The sequence below is a fragment of the Pezoporus flaviventris genome, unplaced genomic scaffold (genome assembly GCF_033815535.1).
Source record: "Pezoporus flaviventris isolate CSIRO_AGI_PZ_B2104156 unplaced genomic scaffold, CSIRO_AGI_Pfla_v1 ptg000129l, whole genome shotgun sequence".
In the NCBI taxonomy this organism is placed as follows: domain Eukaryota; kingdom Metazoa; phylum Chordata; class Aves; order Psittaciformes; family Psittacidae; genus Pezoporus; species Pezoporus flaviventris.
The window spans coordinates 3,389,062-3,403,759 of record NW_026892677.1 but is presented as its reverse complement, the minus strand read 5'-3'; the positions used below and the strand labels follow the sequence as shown (position 1 = coordinate 3,403,759).

General features: G+C 43.0%; 1 protein-coding gene across 2 annotated transcripts in view; it reads right to left on the bottom strand.

Moving 5' to 3' along the window:
- Window positions 1-14,698, bottom strand: part of CUNH10orf90 (chromosome unknown C10orf90 homolog) — a 77,627-nt gene that overhangs the window by 15,236 nt on the left and 47,693 nt on the right. For both annotated transcript variants that reach the window (XM_061478563.1, XM_061478564.1), the window contains exons 4-6: window positions 10,445-10,735; window positions 8,313-8,506; window positions 6,671-6,869 (exon numbers count right to left, since the gene is read on the bottom strand). In XM_061478563.1, the coding sequence (XP_061334547.1) occupies window positions 6,671-6,869; window positions 8,313-8,506; window positions 10,445-10,735 (684 nt within the window). The remainder of the gene's footprint in view (window positions 1-6,670; window positions 6,870-8,312; window positions 8,507-10,444; window positions 10,736-14,698) is intronic.

The following is a 14,698-nucleotide window of genomic DNA, read 5'->3' as shown; positions in this document are numbered from 1 at the left end:
TAGATGCCCATGTACCCAAGAGTCGGGCCACTGAGGAACACCAGAACAACCAACAAGTGGATAAAGCGGCTAAGATTGAAGTGGCTCAGATGGACTTAGATTGGCAACATAAAGGTGAATTATTTTTGGCCCGGTGGGCCCATGACACTTCAGGCCATCAGGGCAGAGATGCAACATATAGATGGGCCCGTGACCGAGGGGTGGACTTAACAATGGACACTATTGCCCAGGTTATTCATGAGTGTGAAACATGTGCTGCAATTAAACAAGCCAAGCGGTTAAAGCCTCTTTGGTATGGAGGACGATGGTTGAAGTATAAATATGGGGAGGCCTGGCAGATTGACTATATCACACTGCCACCAACCCGCCAAGGCAAGCGCCATGTGCTTACCATGGTGGAAGCAACCACCGGGTGGCTGGAAACATACGCTGTGCCCCATGCCACTGCCCGGAACACCATCCTGGGCCTTGAGAAACAGATTTTGTGGCGACACGGCACCCCAGAGAGAATTGAGTCAGACAATGGGACTCATTTCCGGAATAACCTTATAGATATTTGGGCCAAAGAGCATGGCATTGAGTGGGTATATCACATCCCCTACCATGCACCAGCCTCTGGGAAAATCGAACGGTACAATGGGCTGTTAAAAACTACACTGAGAGCGATGGGTGGGGGAACTTTCAAGCATTGGGATACACATTTACCAAAGGCCACCTGGTTGGTCAACACCAGAGGATCTGCCAACAGGGCCGGCCCAGCCCAGTCAGAACTTTTACATATTGTAGAGGGGGACAAAGTTCCCGTGGTGCATATGAAGAATTTGCTGGGGAAGACAGTCTGGGTTATTCCTGCTTCAGGTAAAGGCAAACCCACTCGTGGGATTGCTTTTGCTCAGGGACCTGGATATACTTGGTGGGTAATGCGGGAAGATGGGGAAGTCCGATGTATACCTCAAGGGGATTTGATTTTAGGGGAAAACAGCCAGTGAACTCAATTGTATGCTGTTGCCTGCTGTGTAATGCTTTTATAGCCCATCAACTAGATGTCTCCAGGTCACCAGCGACTGGCCCTGACTTCCCTCCAGCCATCATCCCAACAGAGAATGAACTTGGAACATCATGGACCGAATGGACTCGGCAGCATTATAGGGATTGGTCCATGCACTAAGAAAATGATTTTTTTTCCTCTTGGTCTGTATGTATATGGATGTATATATGTGGGAGAGCGATGGTGTATTGAAAATGTGGGATCTGAGCACGACGTGAATGGTATGGAATAAGGGGTGGATAATGTCCTGGGTTCAGCAGTAGCAGTCATGTTTTTTCCTTTGTGTTAGCTGGTGCAGTGCTGTGTTTTGACTTCTAGTTTTGAGAACAGCGTTGGTGAAGCCGATGTTTTCGGTTGTTGCTAAGTGATGTTTACCCTGACCAAGGACTCTGTGAGGCTCATGCTCTGCCAGGGAGGAGGGGAGGCTGTGAGGAAGCAGAGACGGGGCGCCTGACCCGGGCTGGCCGGGGAGGTATTCCATACCACAGCACGTCATGCCCGGGGTGGGGGGTAACTGGGAGTTACCCGGAAGGACAGGAGCTTCCGGGTGGAACTCGTTTTCTTGGCCGGTGGTATCGTATTCTCTTCCCTTGTTATTTTCCCTTATCATTGTTTTAGCTGATAGTAGCGGTGGTGATTTGTTGCTGGACTGTTCTTGTCTCAACCCGTAGGAGTTGCACTCTCTCGATCCTCCTCCCCGTTCCTCCGGGAGCGGGGAAGGGGAGAGCCCCGGTGCAGGGAGGGGGGGGGAGACGAACACGGACCTTGATTGTTGTCAGCTTGGCACCACTCACTGGGAGTGAGTGAACAAGTTACCTGACTGGGTTTAAACCACGACAATTATGCAGACTTAAAGGCCTATAAACAGCTGGTAGTCCTGTCACTGGAGTAATTACATTAAGGTTTTGGAGATTTAAATCCAGTTATTTGGGCATTGTTTCTATTCAGTTCATCACAGTGGGATGTCTAATTTGCTCGACATAGTCAACAGCCGAGTAGTCTATCTTGGACTAATTAGCACTCTCCTAATGCAGCAGCACACATTGCACTGCACAAAAGCGAGTGTGAGAGTTGCAGGTTCTCTGCCTTCAAAGTGCTCTTGTGATGTTAAAACCTTCTGCAGGATCAACACTTTCGTGTTGTTAAGATTCCTTTCAGGGCTTCGGAAAATCCTGCCCATGACTTACAATTAAAACAACTTGGGGGGTTTTGGATGGGAAGGTTAAACGGGAACTGCACAGATGTTGGTATTTGTATGGGAATGATGTCGAATGCCAATTATTTCTTTCTCTCTTTAAGAAACTAAAGTTGTAACAACACTGTAAAAACACTGGAATGATTAGTCCTAGCTAATCTTTTCATGTTTTCAGTAAAGACACTTCAGTCTGATGGAATAATCTCGGATGGAGAAAAATCTCTGAAGGTCAGTGCTCTTATTTCTGGGTGAAAACCATTTTATTGAAACAAAAGCTTTGAGTTCAGAAGCACATAAACAAGCTTATTTCAGAGAGATAATTGCAACAAACTTGTCCAGTGCAAAGAGAAAAAGCCTCAGGCTGTGGTTTAATCCCCATTGACATCTGCCACAACAGCAGATTGTCCAAGGGGACAATCCCACCTCTCCTGTGCTGCCTTCCCCCATGGGCATGGATGTGCATGTGGGGAATGGACAGGGAATGGCCTTGGGTGGTGGAAAACTAATTCAATAACTAATGCCATTGCCAGTGCTTGCAGTAAGTGTGCTGCAGCTACCAGCTCTGCGAGCACCTCGGGGCTGCACAGACACATGCTGCTTCTGCACCCAGCCACAGAAGTGCCTCTAATCCATCCCTGGGGTCACTGTGTTGGGGTCAGTGGAAATTAAACTCATCAGACAAATTGCTCTTAGGAAAAAGACTGTTTGAAAGTGTATGAGGGCGTCCTGGCAATGAGCCCTGTGAACCTTGGAGCCTCAGCGCTCTACCTCTACAAATCCCAAAGACATCAGGAAAGAGGAAAAACGAGAAAGCAGGAAACCATCAAACTGAAAAAGACAACCACAAGATCACACTCTGAAGCCTAGAGGTGCCATCAGTACAATTCTGTATACTTAAGCAAGTTTCCGGGTCATCATTTTACTCTCTTGGGTTCTTAATTTCAAGGGTTGTTTCAATGTGTGTTGCTGTGGAAAAGCTGCCTGCTTCCCGAGACCAAAAAACCTGAGGGCTATCTGTGGCTGGGAGAGATTTCTTAAGACTAGCAGGGAAAACAGAAGAACCACCAAATAAAATGCCAGTGGCTATGGGGATGTGGCAAAGCAACTGTCTTGCGTCTACAGAGCTGCCCAGTTCCCTTGACTTCTAATGATGACTGAGGTCTAGTCATCATCACTGTTTTCGTCTTTATACATGGCTGCAAGAGGCATAAACTTCCAGATGACTACAGGAATGTACATGGCACTGTAAGGAGGACATAGGGCAGGGCACCCAGGACAACTGGAGGGTACCCTGGAAAGCAACGATTGCAATAACACAACACTGAGCCTCAGCCACACCCCCTGTTCCCAGGGTTGGTGTCACAGTCATCCACTTCTGGACCACAGCTGACTAACCCAGGTACAACCAGAGATGGAGGTGGCATTCAGGACTTACTGTGTTTGGATAGTACCTAAAGGGGCCAACAAGAAACCTGGAGAGGGGCTTTGGACAAGGGCCTGTGAGGACAGGACAAGGGGAATGGCTTTAACCTGCCAGAGGGGAGACTGAGATGAGCTCTTAGGCAGAAGCTCTTCCCTGGGAGGGTGCTGAGGCGCTGGCACAGGGTGCCCAGAGAAGCTGTGGCTGCCCCATCCCTGGCAGTGCTCAAGGCCAGGTTGGACACAGGGGCTTGGAGCAAGCTGCTCTAGTGGAAGGTGTCCCTGCCCGTGGCAGGAGTTGGAGCTGGATGAGCTTTAAGGTCCCTTCCAACCCAAACCATTACAGGACTCCATGACATACAGACACGCTGTAGGATGGTATTTTTGCTCTTCTGGCCAGTTTGACCCCTGCATAAACCGCAGGCTCTTTACCACTTGAAGAACTGGTTTTGAAATACAGAATCAGGGATGAACCCTGCCATGTGTGCTTTGGGAGGCAATGCTGCTCTCTTCCCTCACCACCTTCCACCTTTCCTCCTGCCTCCCCTGTGCCAGTTCATCTGATCACACCACTGTTTGATGAGCTGGACCAGTCATTTGATCCGAACCTCAAAGAGGGAAACCTAATTAATAATAACCAAAATCCTAAGAAAAAATAATTAAAAATAAGTAAAAAGCAGCTCCTGCTATATCAGCTCACTGATCCAACTGAAATGGGTGGGCCACGGATGGGCCACATGCAGAGACAGAGCAGGCGGTGACACTGCTGCTTGTGCCCACAGTCTGCCTTGCTTCAGGCTGTAATATGAAATGGCATCCTTAAATCACTGGGATATTGGTGTCCACATCTCATCTCAGTAAATGGAACTGTTCTTGCACCCCTACAGTTGCATTTTCCTTCCATTTTCCTTTTGTTTTCTAATACATGACACAAAGACCTTCATTGCTGTAAAAGCACATTTTACATGCTAAAATGGCCTTTCCAGAGAATACAGAATAATGATGACAACAAAGGAAGGGAAGGAGAGGCTGCGACCCTGGTGGAATGGGGATGTAATCAGCAGAGACATCAGAAGAACACAGACATCCTTCGTGAGCATGAGAGAGAAGCCCTTGTCTCTTCTGCAAGCAAGAAAAACTTGGGAGCATGGGTAGGAAACCAAGACCCTCCACTCTGGGCCTCATTAATGATGCTGCTAATCCTTCTGCACAACAGCATCCACCAGGAGAAGCCCTAAAATACCAACTGTCAGGACTCGGAGCAAATTAAATACGCTTGGTACACTCCTACACGGCCCTCTGGACTGCAGCCTATGCAGTTGTGCTTTATTGGGGGTCTAGGATTTCCAATATTAATCACAGTTATGCTTAAAGTGACACTTTTGTCATTACAAAAATATGAAGATCTCACAAACAGAAAATTACATGAGGGCAGATGTGTTGCAGAGACTAAAGATTCTCTTTAGACAAATTTCTCTTTAAAGACTAGCCGCTGAAAGAGGGAAATAGTAATTTACTTGAATAATTAATATATTTCAATATTATGCTTTTATTGCTCGTTAAGCAAGCATAAAGATTAATCTTTAATTATAATTTCAGGAGAAATAGGTTCAACCTTTCTTTGTTGTTTCATAATGTATTTGGAGAATGGTTTGAGGGACTGTTGAAGCCAACCAAAGGGGGAGATATTTGCCGTTTCTTCTAAGATATATGACTAACTCCTGGCCTGTGCCACTGCTGGGAGAGCTTTCTGGTGCTGGTGCAGAGCCCCAGCACTGCAGGGCAGTGTGGCCCCGAGAGCTCTCAACCCAGGGAAATTAACTTGGATAATGGAGGTGAGGGAATGGATTTTAGTGAGTCTTTTAAATACAACTTGTGTTTTGTGCTTTGTTTACTTCTGTTTATTTAGTTCTTACTATAAAAACACATTTCCTACCTGATGAAAGATAGATGCTATCATACCACTACAAACAGCACAGCTGTAGCGAAAGCAATTGGTTCTCTGCAATGCAAAGCAGGAAAAGAGCCCAAGATGGGGACTAGACCCAGCTTTCCTGCACCTAATCTCATTCCCCAGGAAGTGTTTCCCAGTGTTGAGGACATCAAAGGTTTTCTTTCCTGCTTGTTCCAGGTGGCCCATCTCATTTAGTGTTTTCTATTGATTTACTCTTCAGAGGAATAACATGGCTTCAAACAGCCAGATTTAAAACCAAAGTGTAAAGAGCAATGGCAATCAATCAAATCAATCTTTTCCTTTAGTCAACTGAATTAAGTAACAGCCAGATGGCAATTAAAATAAAAAAAAAAAGAAAAAAAAGAAAGAAAATCAAAAGTAATTTATTGAATATCCTGTATCTAGATAATATTTACAGAGGTACTATTGGGAGGGAGCTTCTCAGAGAGAACTATTTTACTCGCTGGATATTAAGTCCTTTTACCACTAGGGTAATAGCCCAACATAATCAACTTGAATGAGGAAATCAGAGTTTAGATGCACTGATTTAGCAGCCTTGCACACAGCTCTGGGCAGACAAGTGCTCTTCCACAGACAGCTCGCTGCTGAGTGCTCCATGAGCCAAGTGGCAAGTCCACATCTGAAGCTGCTATGAAGACTGGACTGGGACTCCTACTCCCAAATCCCACCTATCCCTTTACCTGTCACTTCTCTCCCTACAACTATTCCTTCTGTAAGATGTGAGAGGTGTGAAATGCTATTTATTGCTATCATCTCTACAACTAGCAGCAACTTGAACCATGCTGAACACAATTGCATGTGACAATGACAGAAAGGCACCAAGGTGGTCTCCTTCCAGTGCCACAGAAAAGATCTTATTCCTATTGACCCATCTCTGTGCTTCAGAAACTTTCTGCTTTGAGTATTAGGACAGATGCTGGAGCATTGGTGGGGTGAAACAGAAACGTGTCACAAAATTAATATGGAAACACTATAAATGTGGCAAGAGTTCAAAGACAGCTACAGACCAGTTGCTGGTCACGATTCAGCTTACCACTGAGAGGGTGAGGAACAGTGAATTGCTTTCTTCTGCTCGAAGTGGATGTTGAGGCAGACTTGCGAGGAGGAGCTCCTTGGTTGGTTGAAGGAGTTTCTCTCTGCTGGGCTTTCCTCAGCTGGACCATTTCTTCAAGCCTCTTCAGCCTTTCTCGTGAACGACAGATGAACTGAGGCTTGTGGATTTCTAATGCTTCCTACATAGAATCAATTAAGTTGGAAAAGACCTTTATGATTACTACATCCAAGAAACAGGGAAACTGCTTCATTGGAAAGAGTCAAAAGGAAGGAAAAAGGTGATATGCATCTAACTGGGTTCAGTCAGAGATTATCAATGAAAGGGATTGCTCATCTGTACTAAAGTTAGCAAACTGCCTTTCCATCTGTCTTTACTTCCTTTCACAGTCAGAAAGCTGCCCTGGTGTGACATTACCACATCAGACAAAGGAGAACCTTTGAAAAACCCCGATTTCCAGAACACATATTTGAATTACATATTTTAGACTTACATATTTTTATATGTAATATGTCATATTGTTCTATGTTTATATGTTTTGAGTCACATATTTTATAAGTTATCCAAATCCAAGTTCTTGATGTTTTGCCTATTTCCTTGTCTCACCCTATCGCCAAAGCAGCTTGTCACTGACAGTTCACAAGCTTTCCAGTTTATTTAGATTGTCATGCAGATCTATTCACAGATGAGCCAGAAGCAAAATGCTTTCCAGTCAAAGGCTGCTTCAACATTCAGGAATGTCTTAAGACAGAAAGGATGAGTGGAGATTGGTCTTTAACGTGCACCAGAGAAGACAAGAAAGCACATCTGGGGCTCGGTATCAGCCCAGGGTCCTATCCGCACCTATGGTGGCTGCTCATAGAAATTGGCAGTTTTGAGGTACAACTTCAAAAGTGTCTTTGGAAAATTTGTAAATCCCTGAATTTTTAAGATGCTCCTCTGCAGGAGTGGCAGCTGGGGCTTGAAACGGGCAGCTTTTACAACCAGACAACCAAGGAAATCTTGGCATCCTCAACAGAAAAAGGACATGGAACTGTTGGAACAAGTCCGGAAGAGGCCATGAGAATGATCAGGGACTGGAGCACCTCCTGTATGAAGACAGGCTGAGAAAGTTGGGTCTGTTCAGCCTGGAGAAGAGAAGGCTGCATGGAGACCTCATAGCAGCCTTCCAGTATCTGAAAGGGGCCTGTAAGGATGCTAGAGAGGGACTCTTCGTCAGGGACTGTAGCAATAAGACAAGGGATGATGGGTTCAGGCTGAAACAGGGGAAGTTTAGATTAGATATAATGAGAAGTTCTTTACCGTGAGCGTGTTGAGGCACTGGAATGGGTTGCCCAGGGAGGTTGTGAATGCTCCATCCCTGGCAGTGTTCAAGGCCAGGTTGAACAGAGCCTTGGGTGCCATGGTTTAGTGTGAGGTGTCCCTGCCCATGGCGGGGGGGGTTGGAACTGGGTAATCTCAAGGTCCTTTCCAACCCTAACTATTCTGTGATTCTATGATTCTTCCCTCAGCCATGTCCCAGGAAATAAACAATATCCATAAAATAAAAATAACAAAAAAGAAAAAGGAAAAATAATAATTACAAAACCAATCCCCCTGTTAAGCACAGTGAATGGATGTTTACCCGCAGTGTCCGTGGGGCTGGCGGGTGTTTCTCAGGCTGGGAGCTGGCTTCTGGCTGCCTGAGCGCATCGCTTTGCCCATGAGTAGCATGTGGTGAGTGAGCCATGGATAGCGTTACCCTGCTGGCTCCCTCCTGCTCATCCTCCTCCTCACGCTCCTTCAGTTTGTCACTTGAACCATGGAATTCATAATCGCCTTGGAGAGATTTAAAAGTTCATTAAGAGTGCATGGTTAATTTTTTATTGGGCTCTCCACCTCATTAGACAGAGAGGGCAATTTCTGAAATAAGAATACCAAGGTATTATTAATAGGCCTCATTAAGCAGAATAGATCAAATCTAATCATAGGTGCTGCTCGCTGCCCTGTGACACCCAGAGCATCTTTCACATTAAGCCAGACATCACATCGAAGCACAATTAAACCACTCGGGTGTTTAGCTCCGTTTGCTGGTATTTGCTTCCCAAAAGCAAGATGCTTCTGTGACACAGTTGCATCATGGAAAACAAAGGACATCATGCTGCGACTTGTAGCTTGAGTTCATTTCAACTTATTGCATGTATAGTAGGAAATATCATGTTGTTATGGACCTTAAGCACACACTGTTTCTTTTTGACTATACTGAGACTTTCATAAACACTACTCTCATTTTGATCTTTGTTGGTAATACAGTTTGCTTCTTATCGTTTCTATATATACATTAGCCAGTGGAAAGACTCCATGAAACAAATAATAAACAAAAGGTTAATATGCATTATATTATTAGAAAAGCTGTCAATTCACATTGAGAAAAAAGAGAGATTATTTTCTACAGCTGTAATTATACTTTAATGCTCTGTGACCGATACCCTCAAAATTAGGACCAAAAGAGGCAAAAATCAGAGCTGACAAGACTCTCATATAGAGGACAGAATTAATCCAAACTAGCAAAGGAACTTCAGAAGAGCTCCATCTGAACTCTTTTGAAAAGTCATACTGGAGCACTTCTTCCTTGCCAAATAATTTGATTTCTAGAACTAAATATCTGGGAATAAAGCCCATTACTGTTTTATTTCAATTTTTGGTTACAATAAACTTAAAATATTTTCCTCTTTATGACATATTGTACATATTATATTGTACTTAAAAAACATATTAAAATGATCTGTGTTGGGTACATTTGCCTTATAAAAGCCTGAACTGTATTTCCTCCCTAATACTGTTCTTGTTAGCATTTTGGGGGAAAGGAAAAACCATTGAAGCCTGTGAACATGAAATTAAACTCCTCGATAAGCCAGGTTTACAGAGGTGCTGATTAACTTTATCTTTGATAGATCTCAGTGAATGCTTCGCTGTTGTAAATCTAAGTCACTTCCAGTTAGGGAAATGGCATGATTTTACTCCAGGCACTGAAACCAGAGCATAGGCTTCTCTCATTTAAATAGGTCTTATATTTGGTAGCTTTATAGTCAATAATGAGGAAGTTTTGCCTACCTGCCTACAAAAAATCTGTAAGAAAAATCACTCTGAGAAGAAAAGTATTTTTAAGGTAATTTTGGGGTAAATTTCTTACAAAACTATTAATACTAAAGCTAAACTAATCTACAGGATATCTCAGTTGTCTCCTGCAGAAATACCTTATGCATAAATACAGCTGCTCATGTCATCCCTATTTTAGCTCTATGAATAAATGCTGGAAGTAAGATATCCCAAATGGTGCTGAAATACAAGAAATTGCATTTTACATGTTGAAACCTTGTGGATGATCATAGTTCAGGCTGTTGTGTCAAAAAAAAGAGAAAGACTGCAGAAGTGAAAGCTATCTGAACAAGGCTGTGAAAATAACCTCATTCCTGGTGTTTTTTGGTTGAGCTGGGGCTGCCTGACTCTGCAATTCTAATGTTTTTTCAAGATTGCCTTGAACCTACTTACAAAGTAAGCCTATAGTTCTCATTTTAATCTTGTTTTCTATTAACCATAGCAATGTATACAGTCAGATTAGTAGATTGATCTCTCACCAGATGACTCATGCTCAGCACTTAAAGCTAGACTAAAATGGACTGAATTTCCATTATTTCACTTTTTTTTCTTTGAGTCTGATCTCATCTTATTATTGAAACCATATTCCTAACAACCACAGTAGGATTTGTACCTTACTTTTTAGGAGCTGGTTTTCCCTATGAATGTTTTCTTCCAGGGGGGTTCTTGATGAAGCTGTTATATTGCACAAGCTTCTGGAGACAGAGTTTTTTGGTTTCAGGATGCCCTGTGCTTGGATCTCTTTGGATCTGGAGGTGCCTTTGGAGGGATTTCTCTTTCTCAATGAGCCATCACTAGCAACAGCAACTGCCTTTGTGGATGCTGTATCTGGAAGACAGCCAGAGTCTGTTGTGCTGCTCCCACCTGTGGTGCACTGATTCTTCTTGTTTCCCGACAACATTAGCGTTCCTGCGAAAAAGAAGACAAAAAAACCAAATTCTATAACATAAGAGCATTTTTCTTTCAGCCCTCCAGTCCTCATAATTTCCATTTCCTACAAAACTGCTTTCAGTGGTATATTCTGAAAGTTGCGATAGAAATATTATCATGACTGTCATGCAGCTGTACTGCAACAAAAGAAATAAGAGGATAAACTGCCATTTTAGATAATATAAACACACTGTGATGGGCAGCGTGGAAGGAGTCAAGATACCCCAGACAAAAAGGCATCCTATGTGTCTTGTCTCTTATTCACTTGAAAGAAATATTTTAGAGTGGTTAAATCTGGTCAAAATCATAGTTATGGATTCAATGGTGGCTGTGATGAAAACTGAGGATCAAGTAGTTTCAGGATCGGGGTTTTAACCTCTGTGTAATTGAGTGGTTGCCTCAGAAACATCTCTTGTCTCCAACATTTCTAGTGCCCTGTTCTCCCTCTGTGCAAAGCTGCAGTAGGAACCAGTGGCAAAAGGGTCCGATTTGTACAAAACACCTTTGCCTAAAATCTTTTTGATGAGAAGGATGTTGCACAGCACCTACAACTGCAGGACCCTGCCAAGGCCAAAAGTGACAGAGCTAGCTGGGGAAGCTCTGTGCTATACACACCTTGAAGGATGGCTCAGCCTGACCACCACTACTGCCACCAAAACCCTGGAAAACTGAAAACGCAGGCAAATAAATACAAAGAAGTGTCCAAATGAAATCCAAAGTATTGGAGACAGCAGAAAGAAAGGAGGAGGAGATGGGAACTGTTTCATGTCCCTATAAACCACTCAGCAGCGGTCCCTGGTAGGCAGGCACTCTCATGGCCAGACACACAGCATGACCCTGCTCCTTCTTTTCAATGATGTGCGTATATTGCCTATTGGCAGTCCTAGGCTGACCTGGGACCTAAAGATTTATGTAGATGGAAATTATCAAAAGGTAGTAAAAATCTCTGAAAGAAGGCAAGCAAGAAATCTGGGAGGTACAAGGGATAAAATCAACAACCAATTTCAGACCTAACCATAAACTCAAACTAGGCAGGGACTGTCCTGTTCTATATTGTGGATAAAAGACCTTTAATGAATGACTGGTGTTTCATGACAAATGCTTTTGTTAAAGTGGCAATATAGTTCCTTTCTTTGCTGACTCATTGCCAGCAGCTGCACCTCTCCAAATACTTCTTCCCAATGTCTCAGCTGAGGACATTAGGCATTGAGGCAAATGAAGGTTAGAAGAGTTTTTCTCTGTTTCTCAGTAGATGAGAAAGAGTGAGATGGCACATTGTTAAATCATAGAATGGTTTGGGTTAGAAGGGACCTTCAAAGTCATGTTAGACACTTCCTTATCTCCTAGTCCTTAAGTAAAATTAGATCCTGCAGTGCTGTGCGAGAAGTTTTCGGTTCACTTTCTCGATCCTTAATCCACTCACAGTAGATGAGAAATATTCTTTGACACAAAATGACTATCTCCTACACATCTTAGTGACCTGAATGGCTCAGGCTTCTGTATTTCTGAGGCAATTAAGGTACAGCGTCTAGTGTTTGTCCCTTACCATGCAGATCAGAAAGCTTTTAACATCTGAAGTTCCCTTCTGTAACTTCCCATACAGGGAGAAGGGGCCAGCTTCTCAGGGGATCCTCTAATGATGGATCCCTGAAGATCAGCATAGACATAAAAAGATCCCCAACTTTCTTCTAATTAAATTCATTGAGATAAACCCCATCCTAAGCAATTTCACAGCCATACAGAAAATCTGGTCAAAGCAAAGATGCGCACATAGAGCTCCCAAATTCTAGGCTACCATCCAATCACACCCTCTGCTCTCTGGTATAACTTATTTTTCTCCTTGCTTTTCACACATTGCAAATATTTGCCTTATCTTTTGTCAAAACTTAGCTCTCTCCCCAGATGAAAACAGTTTTGATGCAAGTACTCTCAACAAACTGGATAGACTTGATTCTGCTCATACACTCAGTTGGAGCTCATGCATTTACAGTGATTTCTTCCTCCAATCCCTGACCAAACCCATACCTGCAGTTATACACTGGTTTCTACAAATATTTTATGACATATAGAGCGAAAAAAACCCACTGGGACAGATTAATGGGGTCATGGGCATCAAAGAGTCCTAGTGGGAGGAGGTAGAAACAAGCAGCACGGTAGGAGAAGATGAAAAAAGCAGCAGGTAGCATTAAGTAACTGCAGAGCAGCAGAGGAGGAAGTCTTTTCACAAAGTCAGCCAAGATACTAGAAGGATAGAGGAGGGAAAAAAAGAGGAGAGCTAAACCACAGAAAGAAATCGAATGGAAAACAGATTATCTCTTTAAATCATCTTTTAAATTAAAATAGTTTACTGGCCAGCAGAAATCAGAGAGGGGAAGAAAAGAAAGTGGAAAGGAGAAAAGAGTTTTTGCTCTTCCAAGGCAGCATCACAGTAGGAGATAATTTGCCTTCATATCAAGAAACAGTCTGTGCAACAAATGTGTGTGTTGTGAAGCCAAATGACTTCTTCACCAAGACTGTGGGATTGCTTAACCACTGTGGTGTCTCCAGGAGAGCCTATTTGCTGCTGGGCATCAGTATCCAAAACTGTAGAATCAGTCGTGAGGGTGGCGAAAATGGGCTGCAAGAAAATGGGTAGCAGAATAAAACAGTGAAGACCAGAGTGAATGAAAGACTTAGTCACAATAAGTCACATCTCTTAACATCTTAGAACATGAATCTGCACAAAAGAAAGAAGAGTTGCCTGGAGTATTCACACTCCATTTACTCCTAACTACCAAACTAGCTATTCGTGGATATTGGCTTCCAAGTGTAAGTACAGAAACCTTCAGGAACTGAGAATTAAGCCCAAGGAATTTTCTTACATTTAGGACAAATGGAGACAGCCTTCCTTTCTATACTGCACCCCGTTCGTATTGCACCCTTTCCCTGATAAAAGAAACACCACGAGTGGCATTGTGCCCATAAGGTATGGGGAATCCCTACAAAGACGTGAATTAGAAGAGGAAGTAAAGAAAGGCATGAACAGGACTAGGAATGATGTCTAAAATTAGGGAAATGTAACGGCTGCTGCTTAGCACTTTAGGCCAACAAAAGGTTGCGTGAGAAAGAATGTTAAAAAGCAAGATTCCTTATGCAATTCAGGTATAAGATCTCTGTATCCTTTCTGCATGAAACGTGTCTGCCTTGGATCTTGTGCTAATATTAAAATTAAACCTTAATCCTTATTAGATTCACAGTATGGTGGGGCTTTTTTTCTTTGGTAGTTAATTAAGGCAGTAAGAAAAGGTGCACCTTGTTCTTGTCTAACATTGGAGGCAATCAGAATAATAACAGAGCCAATTTGCTGATTTTTTCGCTCTAACTCCCACTAGAATTAACCTTTCCCTTCAAAAGGTACACCCAGGCATAGTCAGTCCCCAGGAAAACACAGCAAAGCAAAGCAGACATGGGCAATAAGAACAACTCCCTCATCCTCAGAGCAGCTGTCAATTACCTTAACTAAGGAACGCAGATGCAAATGATGTATAGGGAAAAAAAAGCAAAGGTACTTAAAGGTAGGATCACAGAGTTTCACTCTGTACATTTGAGATTGGTTTTAATGTACTGTGTGGGGAATTAGGACTGTTACTCTCATTAAGCCTATCTGGAATGGTGTATCTAAATCCCCACTCACCAAACTTGAAATATATCTGCCCCTCTGAGATTAGCTAGAATTGCAACTGGATGACTAGCAATATATGTTTTTACTATTATCCCAGCTGAAGAAAGACTTTAAAACTAATGAACAAAGACATGTAAGTGTAATGCTTTGGAAGATACAGGAGAACCAAACTCAAAGAAACAGAAAGCAGAATGATTCCATTAATAAAATCCAGTGAATGCAGATACTAGTTGTAAAAGTTCAGCTGCTTACAGGAGAAAAAGTTAAGGAGCAAGATCATA